The sequence below is a fragment of the Urocitellus parryii genome, chromosome 7 (assembly GCF_045843805.1).
Source record: "Urocitellus parryii isolate mUroPar1 chromosome 7, mUroPar1.hap1, whole genome shotgun sequence".
In the NCBI taxonomy this organism is placed as follows: domain Eukaryota; kingdom Metazoa; phylum Chordata; class Mammalia; order Rodentia; family Sciuridae; genus Urocitellus; species Urocitellus parryii.
In genome coordinates, this window is record NC_135537.1 from 9,803,422 (window position 1) to 9,821,834 (window position 18,413).

Here is an 18,413-nt window from a genome sequence, read left to right on the forward strand (position 1 = left end):
GAGAAAGGCATGACTACCCCATCCCTCTGTTGCAGCCTGGGCCTGACGCCTGGTGTGATGTTCTCAATACGACCCTCGAAATCTGTGTGTGAGGAACTTGACCCCAGGTGCTTCGGTGTTGGGGTGGAGCAGGGATAAGAGAACTCCAAAAAGAACTCCAAGAAACCCCAGCCTTTTGATTCTTTGTAAGGTCTGTCTTTGTTTAGAGTGGCACTCAGAAGAAACACCAGTCAGGCACCTACCAAGAATAAAAAAGCAATTAAAATGTTTTCTGGGAAATCTCCAGAAAACTCCACAGGAATTTTCATTCCTAATGTAAGCAAAACCTTTCAAAATGCAATTTTCCATGAAGAGGGAGAACCACCAACTAGGCCCCCCCACCCCCGCCTGGGCCCAGTGAGTCCATGTTCACTATCAAATTGTTTTTAGTCAAGTGTGGATTATATACAAGAAATCAGTTTTGTTGTTGAATTAAGCTGAGACAATAATGGGGTTAATATTGTTATCTCAACTTAACCCAACCTATACTAACTACTTCAAAGCCTTTTTCAGATTGTTATTCTAATGACTCCCCATGTGCTGATCTCCAAGTACTTTCTGCATCCATGTTTTTAATATTCAACCCTATTCCCTCTAAGTGCCAACTTGTCTGCTTCCAGGTGGCCAGAGGATCACAACATGCCAAGCTTCCTGCTGCATGGTCCCCCACTAAGGCTATGCATGGGACTTGTCTGTGTCCTGTTGCTCGGGAACACAGGTAGGTCTGGTCAGTTCCAGAAGTATCTGCTCTATATAGGAAATTTGGGTATTCATTGTGCTTTGAGAATCTCAGCAGCCAATGTTTCAACCCTAACCCTAAATGAATCTGATCAAAATGGCCACTGTAAGTCCATTTTGGTTTTTATGTTTTGATTCCTCCTCCCATTTCTCTCCTTCACTCCCCAAACATCACTCAATGACGCCCTCCTTCAGGGGACTGTCCTGAGCCCCAGGTGCTCCACAGGCCCTTCTTTTCTCACCTTCACCCGTTCCTACAAATCCCAGCCTCTTTTTTCCCATGGTCTCCATCACCTTAGCCTCTGTCAGTTCTTCAAAATGATGTGCCCACTGCAGGCCTTTGGCTATGCTACCCTGCCCATGGAAGGCCCTCTCGGCCAACTAAATCCTACCCGAACACGACTCATCCTTCAAGTCAAGGCTTAATACCCCCTCCCCAACACACACACACACACACATACACACACACACACACACACACACACACACACACAGGAAGGCCTCCGGGTCACTGACATGAGATCAGGCTCCTGCTGTCCCCACTCACAGTCCCCACTCACAACACTGAGCAGACCCTGGGGCTCGATGGTGTCATCAAGTTCTAGTGTTCTAACAGTTCGTCACTAAGTATTTGATGGCTAATGATTGGACGAATGAGCAGACTACATGTGGGATTTTAAGCAAATCACAATTTTCTCATCTATAAAATGGGCAATTCAAATTTAAATTCTCTCTGATGTTACCTCTGGGTAATAATTTCTCTCATGAAACATTTTTTACTTTAGTGTCTGGCATTACGGGAGAATCCAAGAAAGAAAAGGGAATGACCTTCCTACCTAGAACAGGTAAATGGGCAGGTCTCCTCCTGCGCTCACCATTCTTGGGCAAATTCCATGACCCTCTGTGCCTCCCTTCTCTCTCCATGGCCGGAGACCGAGTCTGCAGCTAACGCTCTGACAGTCACCGTCATCATTCCCATGGGCGGCAGCTGACCTTATGGCTTGTGGGATACTTGGATTCTCTCACAATCTTATTAAATCACAAAGACCAATCCGACATCCCACCAGTGACAGAGGGTTTTATAATGGGAAGTATTGTCATTGGCCATCATCACCTTCGTAATAGTTTCATCTCTCTTTGCCTTTCCTTTGTGATGGTATGAAATTGGCTGTGCAGAGATGACGAATACCTGGCACGGTACGGAACAGAGTCAGGGAGCAATGCTCTCTTCCTATTTTTTTCTTATTTTGACACAGAGTGTCTCTAAGTTGACAGGCTGACCCTGAACTTCTGACCCTCCTGCCTCAGCATCCAGACTTACTGGGGTTACAGGCGTGAGCCACCAAGCCTGACCTAAATTTTTGATAAATAAGCAAATAATTTTATATGCTTTTTAGGTGGGAGAGTCATGAAAGTTACTTTTAATTTTCTAAATTTTTATCTTTAATTAGTTAGAACACTCACATAATTCAATTACACAAGGTACAAAGGTATATAAAGATAAGACGCTTCCCCAGCCCACTCCTCCCCTTTCCCTAAGGATGCCAGAGGCACCAATATGTGAACAAGCAGGATCATTTTTCATGAATGTTAACCCTATTGAACTTCCAATTTTCTCCTCCTCAAATGAGAACACAGTACCTGTTCTGTAGGTAATCATAAAGGATGAGAGGTGATAAAATACTCAGTGTGAAGAAGCATGCGATGTGTCAGGTACCTTCCGTTGTAAAGATGCCACTGTCTGCTTGTGTTTTGGAGGTGCTGGGGATGGAGGCCAGGGTCTCCCCCATGCTAACCAAGCACTCCACCACTGAGCTACCCATTCCCCAAGGTGGCTTTTTTATCCAAAAATAGAATAGAATAATGAATTTATATAATATATCCAGAAATTTATTTGAAAAATGCTTCTGTATAACATCTTATTCCATAATTTGTGCTTCAGGGGTATTTAGTTCACACTTCAAATAGTGTTACTAAAATCCACCCAAGGATTTGCAATTAGAAAAAGGAGTGCTAGGCATAATTTTTTTTTTTTAAGTAAAAGGAGTCTGTTCAAGAATTATGGTCAGAAAATATAATAATTTTGGCATAATTTTAATTTAATATTTATTTTCATATGCATAGTCCATAAGTATGAATTCAAGAAGATGGGATGGATTCCTTGAAGCCATTCCATTTATTTCTGAGAGATTATTTTGCAGGAATCGTGTATGATTTATTAGATTCTATTAAATCTAAAATTATTACTATCAAATCAATGAGAATACACCTAAATTTATGGAAGTAAAAACAATGTGAATAGATTTATTTACTTAAAATAGCAAACTAATAACAAAAGAGAAAGAGAGAGAGAGAGAGAGAGAGAGAGAGAGAGAGAGAGAGAGAGAGAATTATGGTCAGAAAGACTGAACCAGGCTGACCACCGTGGCAGAAAAGTGTGCGCATCATGCCAGGCAGCAGCCCTCAGTAGCCCTGTACCCTGCACAGAGGCTGCTGCTGCTGGGTGGGTAGCCAGCAGGTCTGGGGGTGCCCCCCCCCAGATCTCAGGGGCTGCTCCAGGGCAGACTGTGCAGGTACAGTGCTACTCAGAGCACCTGAGGAGACAGAGCTGGACTCTTCCAAGCCAGTGAACAAGTCATTTGATAGCTTGACCTGCTTAATAATTTATGTTTGTCTCAAAGTTCCTTTTGTTGTAACACAACCCCTCTACCTCTGGCAGCCATGTTAGGGGAAAGGGAATTCATAGCCCTCATGTGTCTCTAACCCCAGAAGATCTGGTATTTAACCAAAAAAAACTTTGATAACTGGTAAAAAGCCACAATGGTGTAAGCAGGCAAAAGTTGACCCGACCTCAGCTTCAGTAGGATACTTGAAAAGCAGGAGGGCACAGGCTACCTAGCCATCGGTGGATGGATGGATAAAGAACTTGTGGCCTTTACATAGAATGGAATATGATTCAATTTTGAGAGAAGAAAATCCTTCCTTTTGCAACAACACAGATGAATTCTGAGGACACAGTGTTCCATGGAATAAGCCAGTCACAGCAGGGCACTTACATGAGGACCCTGGAAGAGAGAGGCTCACAGCACAGAGAGGAGAAAGGTGGTCACCGGGGATGGAGGAGGAAGGACGCCGAGTTTGTCGTTCAACACGTATAAAGTTTCAGATCTACAAGATGAAGAAGTTCTAGAGCTCTGCCGTACAACACAGTGCCTATGGCTAACGATACCATACTGTGCCAGAAAAATGTGGTTGGGGGTAGACTTCATATTTATTGTTCTTATCACACTAAAATGAAATTTAAAAAAAAAAAAGCATGTGGAAGCAGCACGGACAAGCAGAGGGTTTTATCTTAGCCTCTAGCTGGCTGTGGGCTTAACTTTTATGCATCTCAATTTTCTCCCCCTTCAGATGGATAAATTACATGAAGCTGCACTTCCAGGATACTATTTTCCTGATAAAAATTTTTATTTCAGTGTCTGGAAACAGAGGCATTAATAAGGAGAAAGATGGGGCTCTCCCAGGAGCAACAGGTAACTAGGCTCACCCTGGCTTACTCTGGAGTGCTGGGTACCTCTTTCAGACTCTCTGGGCCTTTGGTTCTTCCATCTATAAAATGGACATAAATCACCCTCTCTATCTAAATGTACATGTGGAAAATAAGCATTAACTTTTTATTTTTTAGTTGTATTTGGACACAATACCTTTATTTATTTTTATATGGTACTGAGGATCCAACTGGGCCTCGAATGTGCTAGGCGAGCGCTCTGCTGCTGAGACACAACCCAGCCCAGCATTAACGTTTAATTATGGCTGCAGCAAGGACAGTAGCAGATATAGTGTGGCAGTAACTCCTCTAATGCAAGCTAACTGATCCTCCAGGTCAGTCATTTCCTCAGGAGGCCTTCTCCATCCCCAGCTTAGTGAGCTCAGAAGAGTGTTGAGAGCACCCTGCTGTTCCCTGTATTGACATCTCTCACCTGTCATTACAGGTGAATCTCCTGCTGCCCAAGCCACAGACAGGAAGCTTCCTGGAGGTAGAGACGATTATTTCCAGTTTACCTCATTGTACCCAACACCTAGCACCTTGCTAGGCCCTCCATGAGTATCTGTTGAATAAATGAATGAATGCTTTTGACATTTCAAAATTTCCTTTGATATTTTCTTGGACATCACAAACTTTGCCAAGTAGACAAGCAACCTGACGCTTTGGAGGGACCTCTTCTCTGCAGTTCTAGGAAGTCGATTCTCAGCCCTTTGTTACCATTGCTCAGTTGGTACAGTGAAGGCAAGTTCTTGCTGTGCTCAGTTTCCTGACCCAGTTAAGGAGTTGGGTAGATTAGACTCCGTGTTGTAATCATCTTTTATATTTATTAAGATGTAGATTTGCAGGCCACACCCATCTCTGGGAGATTAAGATTAGGAGGTGAGGGTGCCTGCAAGAGGACTCTGGAGCTGCCTTTCTCAGTTTCCCCCAGGGACCTTATTATACTGCGGAGCCTGAGGCCAGCTACAGCAGGGCTCCAACTTCTCCAGCTCCCTGAGGCTGGGAATGGGGACTTGCATTTCGGTCATGAAAACTTTTTCCTTCCTAGTGTCTGTCCTTAGAAGAGAAGAGAGAAAGGAGAAGGGGGTGGCGTTTCTCGCTAACACCGGTGAGTCTCCCCCCGACCACTTCACACAGATATGGGCTGCTGCAAGTTCTACCACCTCCCTGAACCTCCCTGACAGTAGGGTAGCAGCATCTCTGATTGTTAACTGAGCATTTAATGTAAGTTGAAGACAAGGCTTGCAGCAATATTAAGGGGAGCATGGAGCACCGTTGCTGCCAGGTCCATCAGTTTCAAGCAACACTTGGGAGAGGAGGGGTTTCCCCTGGCAGTGTCTGTCCACGTGGCTGCACACATTGATACCTGGGGGTTTTGCTTTTTCATACTGATGACCTATGAAACCCGGAGCTCTGAGAAGGGAGCCCAAGCATCAAAATCGTGGACTTTGAAACCAAATCTTCTCTGGTGATGTCAGTGGCCCATCAGGATTTACACCCCTCTTTCACACAGAGCACTTATTTCCAAATTCAGAGCCACCTAGACCTCATGTGATATCCTTTGGGCTTCCCGTTGCAGGTGACAAGTGTCCCACCAACCCCAAGCCCCTCCAAGGCAGAGGTGAAACAATCCTGAGGGTTTGGGGGCTTCATTTGGTCACCATGTTGGTCACCATGTGTGTGGTTGACTGTCGCCTCTTGAGTTCCTGGTAGAAACCTCTCCTTGTCTTCAAGCCCCCTGTGCCTAGCACTGGGCACGTGTGCAGCCCCCAGCCAGAGTGAAAGTTCATCTGCCTGCCCTTTAGAAAGGAGAGGCTGCCTCTATGGAGGACAGCCGGCGGGCAGCCTTGCCTTTTCACCTCTTCCAGAGGTCCCTGCCAGGTCTGTGGATCTGTCGGCACTGAACCTGACGGAGCTCGTGAACGGGATGCTGAGCAGAGCTTTAAAAGGTAAGGACTGCTGTCCGCACCCTCTACACCTTCTCTTCTGTACCCATCTGCCACCTGGGCCAGATACACCCCTCCACTGTGCCTCGGTCTCTCCGTGCTGGGGGCGGGGAGAATACAGAGTGCTGTCTAACCCACAAGGAGACTGAAAATACCAGTGAGAGGTAGGAGTCTACCAGCATTCTGAAAGCAAACTACACCCCAGACACGCTGTATGGGCAGGAGTCATAAACAAAACTCTTATAGCCATAAAATAGCAAAAATTATCCATTAGATAAGTTTCTCTCCTTAAAGCATAATGAGTCCTACTGAGTGCGTAAAATACCATTGCAATCAACTTCCTTTCTATGTTCTTTTAGATAGTATATACTTAATAAATGGGAATATATGAATCTACTATTATAAGAATCAGGAAGTAGATGGCTAGAAGTAGGACCTGCTAAAATGAAGCAAAGCATGAAAGCAAAGCCCAGTCTTTACTTCATTATCTATATTACACTTCATTCAATAAATATTTGTGAAGCACCTGTCATGTACCAGGTGCTCCCTATTCTAAGTGTTGGTGGCAAAACAGTGAACAAATCCAGCAAGATCCCTGTCCTGAAGGACTCATATTCCGGGAGGTGAAGAGGTAAAGTAGGCAGCGACCATGACAAGCAGAGAATGAGAAGCCCTGCAGGGCCAGGGAGCTGAAGAGCCTCATTCAAATACTGAGGTCTGTGTTCATGGCATTCCCTAGGATGGTGCAGTACACACACTACACAACTGTATGCGGTGGCTTTATGCCTGTCCACTTAGTCATTTACTTATCCAACGTTATTTGAGGGCTTATTCCATTCCCATCTCAATGTGTGAAGCTCTAGCCGCAAAGATATGGCCCGCCCTCATGCTGCTCACAGCAGAGCTGCCATCGATAGAGCTGCCTGGGGCCATGTACGATAGCAGGGAGTGATGGATCATCATGCCAACTCTGGAGAGACTGAAGCAGCGGACAGCAGGACAGGCTGCACTCCGGAGCTCCTGTTAACCCCATCCTGTCCCCTGCAAGGCCCTGCACCAGGCTCTGCAGAATGCTGCAGAATCAAAAGCTGTGACTGGCACCTTCAGGAGCTCAGCCTCTTCAATGCCTAATCTAACCCGCATAGCCCATGAGAAGGTGCTCCCACTCCCATTTCACAGACACAGAAACCCAGGCACACACACCCCCCATTCAGACTGGAATTCAGGTCAGTTTAACCCAAGCCTATGAGCTCACCCAAGGTTTTCCACACTTGCTGCATGATCAGAAACACCTGGAGCATCTATTAAATATGTGGCTCCCAGACCCTGAGCCTGGAGATTCTGATTCATTTAGTCTTAGCTGTGACTCTGGAAGTACATTTTTAGCACATGCCTTTGGTAATTCTTACCATCAGAAAACCTCGAGGAACTGAGTGCCTGCGTATTCAGACTCCGTTGCAGAACCCATATCCCAAGGAGCTCACAGAACACGGTCAGGGCTTCCCACCTAGTGTATGGAATCAGGCCCTAAGGGGTTGTGCCCAGGAACTGAGGCAGAATGGGCCTCAGTTCTACTGTCCCCGCCACTACCCTGGTGGGTCACAGTCACCAATAAAAGTTTACTCCAGGCACTTGTTAAAATTCAGAATCCTGGGCACACCCACCACCCTAGTCTTCCAGAACTGTGGCAGCACAAATTTCTGCTGTTCAAAGCCACCAAGTTTGTGGAAATTGGTGACAGCAGCCTCAGGGAACTACGCTTGGGATTCCTACTCAAAGAGTCGCCGTGGCTTCAGAAAGACAGCAGAGCCGGGGGAAGGCGGGCGGCAGCGGGTCGTTTGGTCTTTGTTGTTTTATTATCTGTGTTCACTTTCATCATTGGCTTATTACGCATTAATTTCACTGTCTATTTGCTCACATATAGTGTTTATATACTATTATATTCTGTGTTTTCATCTCCACCTCTGGACAGATAGCAAGAAGTTCTTCTCCTTGCTGAGCATCACCTCCTACAGCTCCTTCGCCTTCCACAAGTTCTCAGTGGCCATTTACAACAGTGAGTGGCGCTGGCCCTTCCCGGTGGTGCTCCTGGTGGGGAAGGTCAGCCGGTGTCAGGCCACTGTGTGATGGCTTCTCTTCCCAGTTTCTAACCTGAAGACAGTGGACCCGGCCAGATTCCCCACGAGGTACTGCTACTGCTTAAACAACCGCACCAACGACTTATCAGGTGGGTGGAGCCGGCTGCAAGACTCACCGTGTTTCCAGTTTCTCTTGTGCCCTTTTAAACATGTCCCCGCTCTTTGTTGTAAGGTAGGAAAATACAGTGAGATCTTTTGTGTTTAAATATATTCACATTCATTGTCCCAGAAAGTTACTTGCTGGGTTTGACTGTAGAGGAATGGCTGCGTGTGCACAAAAGGGCAAAGACAAGGTTCACACAGCACCATCAGGGAACAGCGTGACCATCTGTCATCAGGAAGATGGGCTATGTGTGATCAAGCTTTGGAAAACAGCCACAGGCAACCCACAGATGAGTGGGTGTGGCCAGATGTTTCCTCTGCATCGAAAAAAATGTCCCAGAAACTTTGAGTTAGAAAAAGAAGGTCGCAGGGGCTGGGAACGTAGTTCCCTGGTACGGCACCTGCCTTGCCTATGTGAAGCCCTGTTTGCTCCCTGGCACTGCAAGAAACAAAAAGAAGAGAAAAGGGTTGGACTTTTGGGTAGATTTTAGATTGTTCCCAATATAAACCATCCTGCACTGAACATCTTTGTGTATAAAGTTTCTCCCTGTTTCAGATTATTTTAGGAACGTAGACTCCCCAAAGTGGAATTTCTAAACCAACACTGAAAGTTTTAAAGATAATAATTATTAAGATTTACTATAATATCAGCACTATGTGCCAGACCCTGCACAGAGTACTTAATATGTCTTATTAAACTCACCTTGCAAATTTCAAGAAACTACATAGAATAATGGGTTTCATTGTGGCATATTGGTACCTGCAAATGACATCCTTTGATGATATCCACCCCCATCACCTACCCTACCCTGATACCGAAACTCAGTCCGCGTCTCCATTGCTGATCCAATAGTGAGGTCAAGGTTTGGGAAAAAGGAAAAAGTTCAGTGATTTGCTAACAAAGGAGAAACATCGGGCACTCCTGTCCCAGAGGCTGTGATTCTCATTGTCAGGACACCCTGGGGCTTTTAAAAGAGGAAAACAAGGGCCCGGGTCCACACGTTATCAGCAGATATAATTAATCAGTGTCCATCAGGTGTCCACGGGGGAGCCCTTGCTCCAGGGCCCGGGATGGGGGCTTCTTTACTCTTGTGGGCAGGGACACTCTTCCATGCAATGGGGGACATGATAGATGAACCTGGATGAACAAGTGTTAGTCTACTTTCACCCTGTGTTAGGGAAGGAAAGCAAAAACCAGCACGAGTTTTAAAATAAGCCTGGTGGAGCAGCAAGGTGTGTATCGGAGCCTGAAGGGACCCTGTTGTACTGTCACCCTTCCTCTTCCGTGATAGTCTTCCCAGAGATCTTATGTTTTACTTCCCTCCTGGACCCCACAGTTAGGAAAAATGTGGCACTTGCCACTCTGAGTTGTCTTATGATCTCCTGTTACATCCATTGTCCTGCAAATGATCTGGTTTCTTCTCTATGGCTGAGAACGCACCACTGAGTATAGAGACACCACATTTTCTTTATCCATTTATCCATTGATGGGCATCCATGTTCCTTCTGCAACTTGGCTGCCGTGAATTGTGTTGCAATGGCTATGGGAATGCAGTTATCTAGTGTCTGGGACTTTAATTCCTTCAGGTATGTGCCGAGGAGTAGCTGGATCATAGGATGGTTTTATTTATAGTTTTCTGAGGAACCTCCATACTGATTTCTGTAGTAGCTGAGCTAACTACACCTTGCTCCGGCAGTGTATAAGGGTCCCTTTCCCCCATGTCCTTGCCAGCATGTGCATCGTTTATTGTATCTTGATGACAGCTCATCTGACAGTTGAGATGGCATCTCAATGTAATTTTGATATGCATTTACCTAATGGCTAAAGATGTTGAGCTTTTTTTCATATAATTATTGGCCGTTTGTAGTTCTTTTTTTTTTTTTTTTTGAGAAGTGTTTGCTCAGTTCATTTGCCTACTGATATTCATTGGGTTGTTTGTTTTGCTTAGTTTTGTTTTGTTTTTTTTTTTTTTTTTGGTGTGAGGCTTTCTGAGTTCTTTGTGTATTTTGGATGTGAGTCCCCTGTCAGAAGAAGAACTGGCAAAGATTTTTCCCATTCTGCAGGCTCTGTCTTCACTGTGTGGTGCTGGGCCGAAGTTTTTAAATCTGATGCCGCCCCATTAGTTGGTGCTTGCTGTTATTTCCTGAGCTACTGGAGCCCTGTTCTGGAAGTCATTGCCTGTGCCTACCTCTTGAAGTGCTTCTCCTGTGTTTTCTTCTAGCAGTTTCCTAGTTTGGGGTCTTATGTTTAGGTCTTCAGTCCATATTTAGTTGACTTTTGTGCAGTGAGAGATAGGATTTAATTTTAGTCACCTCCACATGGATGACCAGTGTCTAGCACTATTTGTTGAAGAGGCTATCTCCTTCCAATGTATGTTTTTTGCACCTTCGTCAGGATCCAGATGGATGTGGCTGCCTGGGTTTGTCCTGTGTCTTCTGTTCCATTCCACTGGTCAATGTGTCAGTTTCTGGGGCAGTGCCATGCTGCTTTTGTTACGATGGCTCTTTAGCAAATTTGAAATCAGGCATTGTGATATCTCTAGCATTGCTCTTTTGGTTCAAGGTTGTTTTGAATCTTTAGGATCTAACAAAATACATTTGAAGAGGAAGAGAGTTCTTCATAATCATATCTTTCCCACAACCATTTCATTAGCCTTGCAATTCAAGGTTTGTGCTGGGTGAATCTTTACCCTGATGTGTGAAAGAAAGAAAGAAAATTTGAAGTCACACCTGCCTAGAGACAGTTTTAGTTGTACTTCATGAACCAAAGCATACTTCCATAAACTTAAAATAATTATTTGAAAATAATTTGATTTATAGATTGCTGTCTACTGATAAAATAGCATATTGGGTTGCTGCTGTGTAAGCCACAGCAATTTCCCCAGGGTGTGAAAAGGAGCAAGGAGCCTGACACTTCTCCCCCTTGGACAGCTGCCGTGAGGGCCTGTGCTCCTGGGCCAGCATTGTGCCGTTGCTCAAAGCCTTTAGGGGGGATGTCTCTCTGGATAATCTTCAGACTGGATCGTTTTCTTTTTAGTATTCTCAACTCTAACATAGAGCCCTCTTTGAAGGTAGATTCACATATTCTCTTTTTCCCCCCCCATATGACTTAGTTTAGATTTTCAACATACTATGATGTCAAGATGTCATGCAACATGGACAAACGTAACCAAGAAACCAGGAATAGCTGAGAGCACAACATCCATAGGTGGTCACTATTAACATTTTGATGGACTCTCTCTAAGGCTACCTAATCTATCTGCCTAACCACCTTCCACCAGTCATCTAACACGCTTACGCATTCCAAATACCTACCCATCTATCAAGCCATTCCACCCTATATATAGGAACCCACTCTCTGCATTATTTAAAATACAGACTGGGCTACTACAACAAATGGCCCCAAAATAGGGTGGCATAAAGAAGCAATAGAGAATTGCCTTCATGCATGACCATGTGAGTGGGCATGCCAGAGCTGCACTGTGGCCCAGGTCCTTCTAGCTTGTTGTTCTGCCTCCCAAATGATACTGTCCTTGTCAAAGTGCAAGGTGGCTGTGGCTACCCCACCCTCCAGTTAAAAGGATGGGGAGAGATGTGTTGGAAGGCAGTACTATTTGTGCATAGCATAGACACATTTTAAATTCTCTCACTTTATATTGCCCAGAATTTAGTGCCATGACCACACCCACCTGCAAAGCAAGTTTGAAAGTGTAGTCATTACACTAACCCAGCATTTCTCCAGCTGAAATTAGATGTTCTCTTACTAAAAGAATTTGGGAGAGGATTTCTTTAAAACAACTCCATTTTCAAGATGTATGTGTTCCTCACCTTGTATGAATTCATGGTATTCATGGAAAGAAGTTACATAATTTACTCAATTTATCTCCTCTTGATATAAACTGCTGATTCCTGATATTTTTACAATTTTAAGCAATACCATAACGCACCTGGGTAGACTCGCTGGACTATTTGCCCAATTATCCCTGTAGGAGATAGCCCTTGAAACAGTTGTTGGCTGACAGGGAAACAATTTTATGGTGATCTAAATTGCTGAAATTTCTTCTAGAAATTGTGCATAAGTTTATACTCTTATCTACAATATTTCCATGCACAACTTTTCCAAATCCATGCCACCTTGAGTATTAAGAAACAGTCTTAAATGATTACCAATTGGATAGATAAAAAGGATTTTTACCTACCTTCTATTTATACATGAATGAAGTCAGAAATAATTTCTCTGTGAGCATTTTTAGTAAACTAGATAATAAAATTTTCATTAAAACAAAGAAGATTTTGAAAGTACTAATAACAGTTTCTCCTCCAAGCTGCTAATAGAGTGTGGAAGGGATTCTAAAGGGGCAGTTGGCTGAGGAGTTGAGTAAGAGGCTGCATGAATGGAGGTGGGAATACTGGGAAGAGGGGAAGCTCTGGCCCAAGGCAGACCTCAGCTAAAATCCAGGCTTTGCCACATACTGTCAGACCTTGGGAAATCCCATCTACCCTCTGAGCCTTGGGAAGAAACTGGCCCCATCATTGGTGTCTGGCTCCAGAGCCGTGCACACAGCTTCTGTGCATTATTCCTAGTGCCTCCCAACCTGGCACGTCACTGTCCTCTTTCTGAGTCTGTTACACTCTAACTTCAGCTTTTTCTGTATGTTTTACAAAACTCTTCAGTACCTAGCAGGTGCTTGACACACTGCAAAGACTCAATGAATATTTATTAAATAAATGAATTGATAAACAAAGAAGAATTTTGGGAAATAGATGGAGTAAGTAATGAGAGACTCAGCCTTCTTCAGTTTCTGTATATGATGTAGAAAGGAACATTCCCAGGTTTACCAACTTGCTGCATGGACAGGTGTCTACATCTGCAAAGGTTCATTACCACCCTTTGCTCCGGGAAACTAATCATGTGGATGTAGTAGAATACGTTCTGGCTCTGGCTCCCACATAGGGATGCCCACTTCCTCTTGGTGCACCAACCAACCATGGATTGTCATGTGACATTTCCTTGAATATATGAGTTTTGTGTTTTCTAGTCAGCTTGCTCCTGTCCAAACTCATCATCCCATTACTTAGTGAAAAACACTTTTGTGCAAGGTCTGGTAGGAAATCATGCTTCACCCAAGAAACTTCCTCTAGAAAATCACTGTCTGAAGCTCCTATAGCAGGACTTTCTCATTTAAAGTGCCAACTTGTTGGGTCCTGGAAAGCTACGAATGAATGGAGGTAGCAGCTGTTTAACAAGGAACATGGAAAGAACTTTTATTGACCAATGGTGCCAACATGCCAACCAATGCTCCTGTTCAAATCTTGCCCCCCAAAAAAGTTCTCAATGATTCTATTACCTGGATTATTGTGAAAATCTCCCAGTCTACCCCCATCTTCCCTCTTAGCCAAGTGGACAGAAGGAGAGGTTCTTTATAAAGGATACTTTATAAAGTGCTTCATCTCTGTTGACAACCTGTGGTTTGTAACCCCACCACTAAGTTTGATATTGAATATTCAAATTCTAAAATTATGAAAATCTGCACTACATATCTATGGGTCTGCTTTACATCAGAGTGATTGGATACTCTGAAACAATTAGATGAAATAATGAGGGAAAACCCAGAAAACCATTATTCTATGATGTAGCTTTTCATATCTCTTTGCTACTAGCAGAGAAACCGGTGGGGAGAGGGCAATGGAAGGAGAAAGGGGATTATAACAAAATTTTAACCAAGTTTTCTGCTTGTAAATAATTGACCCTTTATGGATTTCTTCATGATTAGTAATTTTTCTCTCTATGATTATTAATATTACTTACTACATTGAATATATCAAACTTGAAATTTTTTTCTGAAAAATCCAAATACAGTCTGTTTTCCCCTAAATCTTTGAATGGTTAAATTTAAGCCTCCTAAACCCATTTTGCAGATTTCACAGCCCTCCTGGTGGACATCATTGGAAATTCTACCAGCTACCTCACTGAGATCTTTAAGTCAACCTCCATCCTCTCAGGTGGGTTTATTTGATGGTTCCTGGCAAGCACAAGGTTGGCACCCATCCTGGGGCATAAACAGGCTTCACAGGTCTCCCGTGCTCCCCTGCCATGGGTCTGGCTGCTGTGAACCTTCATGTGAGCCTCACTGAGATCATCCTCACGTTCCGATTTCTGATACCAGCACTGGGCAGCTCCTTCTTCAATCAGAACTGTTCTTGGGGCCCAGAAATTGGAAAACAAATTCAAGGCTCAAAGTTAGGAGAATCTCGGCAGATTCCAGAAAACAGCTTCTGGTGGACAGCTGTCCTCCACTTTCAAAGATGAGAAAAAGCTGAGACCCAAGGAGGTTGAATATCTTGCTTCATGTTGATGCCAGAATTCAGATCTAGATCCACATGGAGCCTAAGTCCATGTTTTAAAAGCAATTAAGAAAGACATGCCTCATTTAGGAGGTGGCTTTGTGAATCCCCCAAGCAAATCACACTCCACCGGAATCCACTTTGAAAGGCACAGATCTGGATGTCAGCCCAGCAGCTGGTCTCGGCAGCCTGGTGATATGGTGATCTACAGGGCAGCTGCAGCTGAGCAGGCAGGAGGGAGGGAGAAGGGGAAAATCTCAGTAGATGTCATTAGGTGCCAGCGGCTCTCCCAACACCTTCTACATCCTCCTCTCACTGGATCCTCACTACAACCTCATGGGGTAGCTACTGCGTGTAACCCCACTTTAGCAAGGAAACTGTGCTGTGGCGTACAGAGGCTGAGCAGTTGGCCCAGGATCACTCTACGGAGACAGAATTCTACCCAGGCAATCTGGCTCTTGGCCTGTGTTTTGGTCACTATGCCGTTGCACATGACGCTAATAACACATCAACACAGCTGTCGTCGTCACCCTGGCTAAGGACAAGCCTCCTCTCTCTGCCAGGCACCATAGTCAGGACTTCACACATCACCTCGTTGGGTCTTCACAACAATCCTCTAAGCAGCATGCAACCACATGTCCTCTGTCCCTTAAGCAGCGACCCCAGGAACAAGTATACTTAGGAATTCAGAAGTTTTCAGATTTTGAAGGTCTCATGGAGAGACTACACCATACTGATACATAATACCCCTATCCAGGAAAGCCTGTGGTGATCAAACACATCAATGTTCATTCAGCAAAATGTTTGACCCTTGCACCAAGTGGAATAGGTAAAGACTATACAATCTCACATCTGTCAAGTCAGGTTTTACCATCAAGGTCATACAAAACTTTCTACTTTACGAGATCTGGGGATTGGGGAATTACAAAAAAAAAAAAAAAAGATTATGGAATTTGAATTTTTTCCCTTGTAAAGGTGAGTGAACTGAGTCCTGGAGAAGTCAAGAAGTTCAGTCATTTGTAGAGTGCATAGCTAGTAAGTGGCTGAGTTGATACTGTACCCTGGAAGCTGACCCCTGCCACCCAACTGTGCTCTTAGCCACTACATTGTACTGCACCATCTCCTGCCTCCTCAGCCCCACCAAGCAAACAAACAAAAGTAAATCAGAAAATCAGAGCTGCCCTATAAGGAGTTAGTTTTACTCCCCTATCTCGTCCTGAGCTAGGTACTTCCAGCTCAAATTTTATTTCAACTAGACGTACAGCTGCAGACCCCTTGCTGACCCGTCCTGTGCTGGTTCATTTTACAGTGAGTCAGACCAATGAATCCGACTGCCTCTTCATCTGCGTGATGGCCGGAGAGTCAGGTGAGCCGCGGTGCCCTTGCCAGCTCTCTGGACTGCGCAATAAGCACAGGTCTCCAGGGGACAGCCCAGGATTTCCTCCTATGGGTGTGACCTTTGCAGGGCGGAATCTCTCTGACTTCTGGGAGATGGTGGAGAAAGCCCCCGTGATCAACTACACGTTTACCAGCAGCCTGTCTGGAGTTCTGGGTGAGTACACCCCCAAAAGCCTACCGTGGAGACCACCGCTGAACTGGAGAACAAATGCGGTCCTGGGGCATTTTATTTAGCTCCTGTGTTAAAAATCAGATGATCTCACCACTGAAAATCATTTTCTGGAATATGTTGCAAAAGACGTTCTGGCAGCTGTGGATTCTTCCCATGGCAAAAAACAACCAGAGCTGAGTGGCAGCTGTACCCATGCCCCTTTAGGAGGGGACTGTTCTCCCATTTCCCAGATTTCCCTCTGCCCGCTATTGCCTTCACAAGTTTTCTTACATCAACTATTTGGCTTTTAAGATGTTTTCGTTTGGGGCCCAGATCTAGAGACATTGTCACTCTCTAATGCACATCCTCCAGCCACCCATCCTCTGCACCCCCACGTGCCCACCTTCCTGTCCATTCCCTGTCACCAGGTGGCACTTTTGGAACCGCCTTTAAGTCCCCTCTCTCTCCCCTCCATGTAACTGTCGTTTCTAGCTAAATGAAGTGCTGAAACCTCCCCAGGCCTCTGAGATTCCCGGCTGTTGCGTGAGAATCTGGGCTCGGAATAGCCTCTGAACAAGTGCTCCTTGTCATATCCCCGGTGTCTCTAAATATCCATTCCTGCCAAGGGCAATGGTCTTCCAGCACAACGTGGGTGAGGTCCCCTCGATGTCAGAACTCCAGGCAGCCCCAGAGGGTCCAGGCCCTTAGCCTGGAGAAGCGTCCTCTGCCCTCATGCCCACCCTCGTCTCCTCCTCCCTTTCCCATAAGTCCTCTGCTACCACACATTGGAACCACTGCCCTTCTTGCAGGCGGCGAGCAGCTCATGCCTTCTGTGCCTTTGGCTCATGCTGCGATGTGTCGCAGCTCCTCCCTATTTCACCATGCTGTAGAACCCTGTGTGCCTGTCAACTGCCAGCACTTGCCTCCTCTTGCCCAAGGATCCCCAGTCAAAATCAGTCTTCTGCATCCTGTGGCCCTAGAACACCATTCTGCACATCATCTGGACTGATACTCCAGGTGGCATCACAGTGCCATTGACAGGTGTGCCTCCTCCATGGTGACACTCCAGGGCAGAGAGAGTCTCCTTGGTCTGCCTTCCCCTTCTGTTCCTCACAGAGATGCTTGCACACAGCATGCCCTTCATCAGTGTCTCGTGGAGTCAAATGAAGGACCCAGCAATTCAGTTCCCCAATTCTATTTCAGTGGGTTACGGTGACTTGTGTTTATCTTGGGGCATCTCTTGATTATCCTGTGGAGGGGCTTCATTTGTTAATGGGACAAGACTCTGGGTAAGAAGTTAAAATGGGCATTTAGTGGGTTGCCTTTACCCACCCAATTTTGAGGACAGATCAGAGGACTGAGTGAATCTCATTTATTCAGTCTTTCCATGACCTTCCCACCCCCAATTTCAATGATGTCTCTCCCCTTTGGTGTTGCTTTAAGGACATGCGCCCAGGAAGAAGGAACATACTTACAACTGGACACTAAGGTTAATGTGCCTGGTGGCTGGTGGTCTGTCCAGGTGATAGTTTGGCGGGGGTGCACTTAGCCCATGTCCAACATGGAGCGAGGCTTAGGCTGGGGTTTCCTGTGGGGTGTCTGTGGGCCCAGAGCAAAGCAGACAGAGGTCATGAGACTGCAGGCGTAACTCCTGCTTTTGGGTCAGTTGTTCCCTACACACAGCTACCTGCCAAAGGGACAAGTGGGGACCAAAATCCAACACCAGTCTTTGTCCACCCAGAGCAGGTGACTCTATAGGCCAGTGGGAGTCACTGGCCTATATGCCCAACCCAGGCCATATGCCCACTTGCACAAGCAAGCCTTCCTCGGGAGGTCAGGTGGAATGAACACCGGAGGCTCTTTCACCTTTTCCTCATGGGACAAACAGCAGCACTGAGTAAATTTCTCTCCAAAATCTGCCTTTTGGGGGGATCATTTTTCAATCAAAGTCTATCTTTTGGGGGGGCTCATTTTTCCAGCTATTTCTGCCAGAAAGCCCCTGATTTTCC

General features: G+C 45.3%; 1 protein-coding gene across 1 annotated transcript in view; it reads left to right on the forward strand.

Moving 5' to 3' along the window:
- The first annotated feature begins 678 nt into the window (after positions 1 to 678).
- Positions 679 to 18,413, forward strand: part of Hhla1 (HHLA1 neighbor of OC90) — a 32,228-nt gene continuing 14,493 nt past the window's right edge. Inside the window, exons 1-9 of the mRNA XM_026407859.2 lie at positions 679 to 757; positions 1,563 to 1,622; positions 5,373 to 5,432; positions 6,193 to 6,273; positions 8,243 to 8,326; positions 8,414 to 8,497; positions 14,430 to 14,513; positions 16,165 to 16,221; positions 16,321 to 16,407. Of these exons, the coding sequence (XP_026263644.2) occupies positions 679 to 757; positions 1,563 to 1,622; positions 5,373 to 5,432; positions 6,193 to 6,273; positions 8,243 to 8,326; positions 8,414 to 8,497; positions 14,430 to 14,513; positions 16,165 to 16,221; positions 16,321 to 16,407 (676 nt within the window). The remainder of the gene's footprint in view (positions 758 to 1,562; positions 1,623 to 5,372; positions 5,433 to 6,192; positions 6,274 to 8,242; positions 8,327 to 8,413; positions 8,498 to 14,429; positions 14,514 to 16,164; positions 16,222 to 16,320; positions 16,408 to 18,413) is intronic.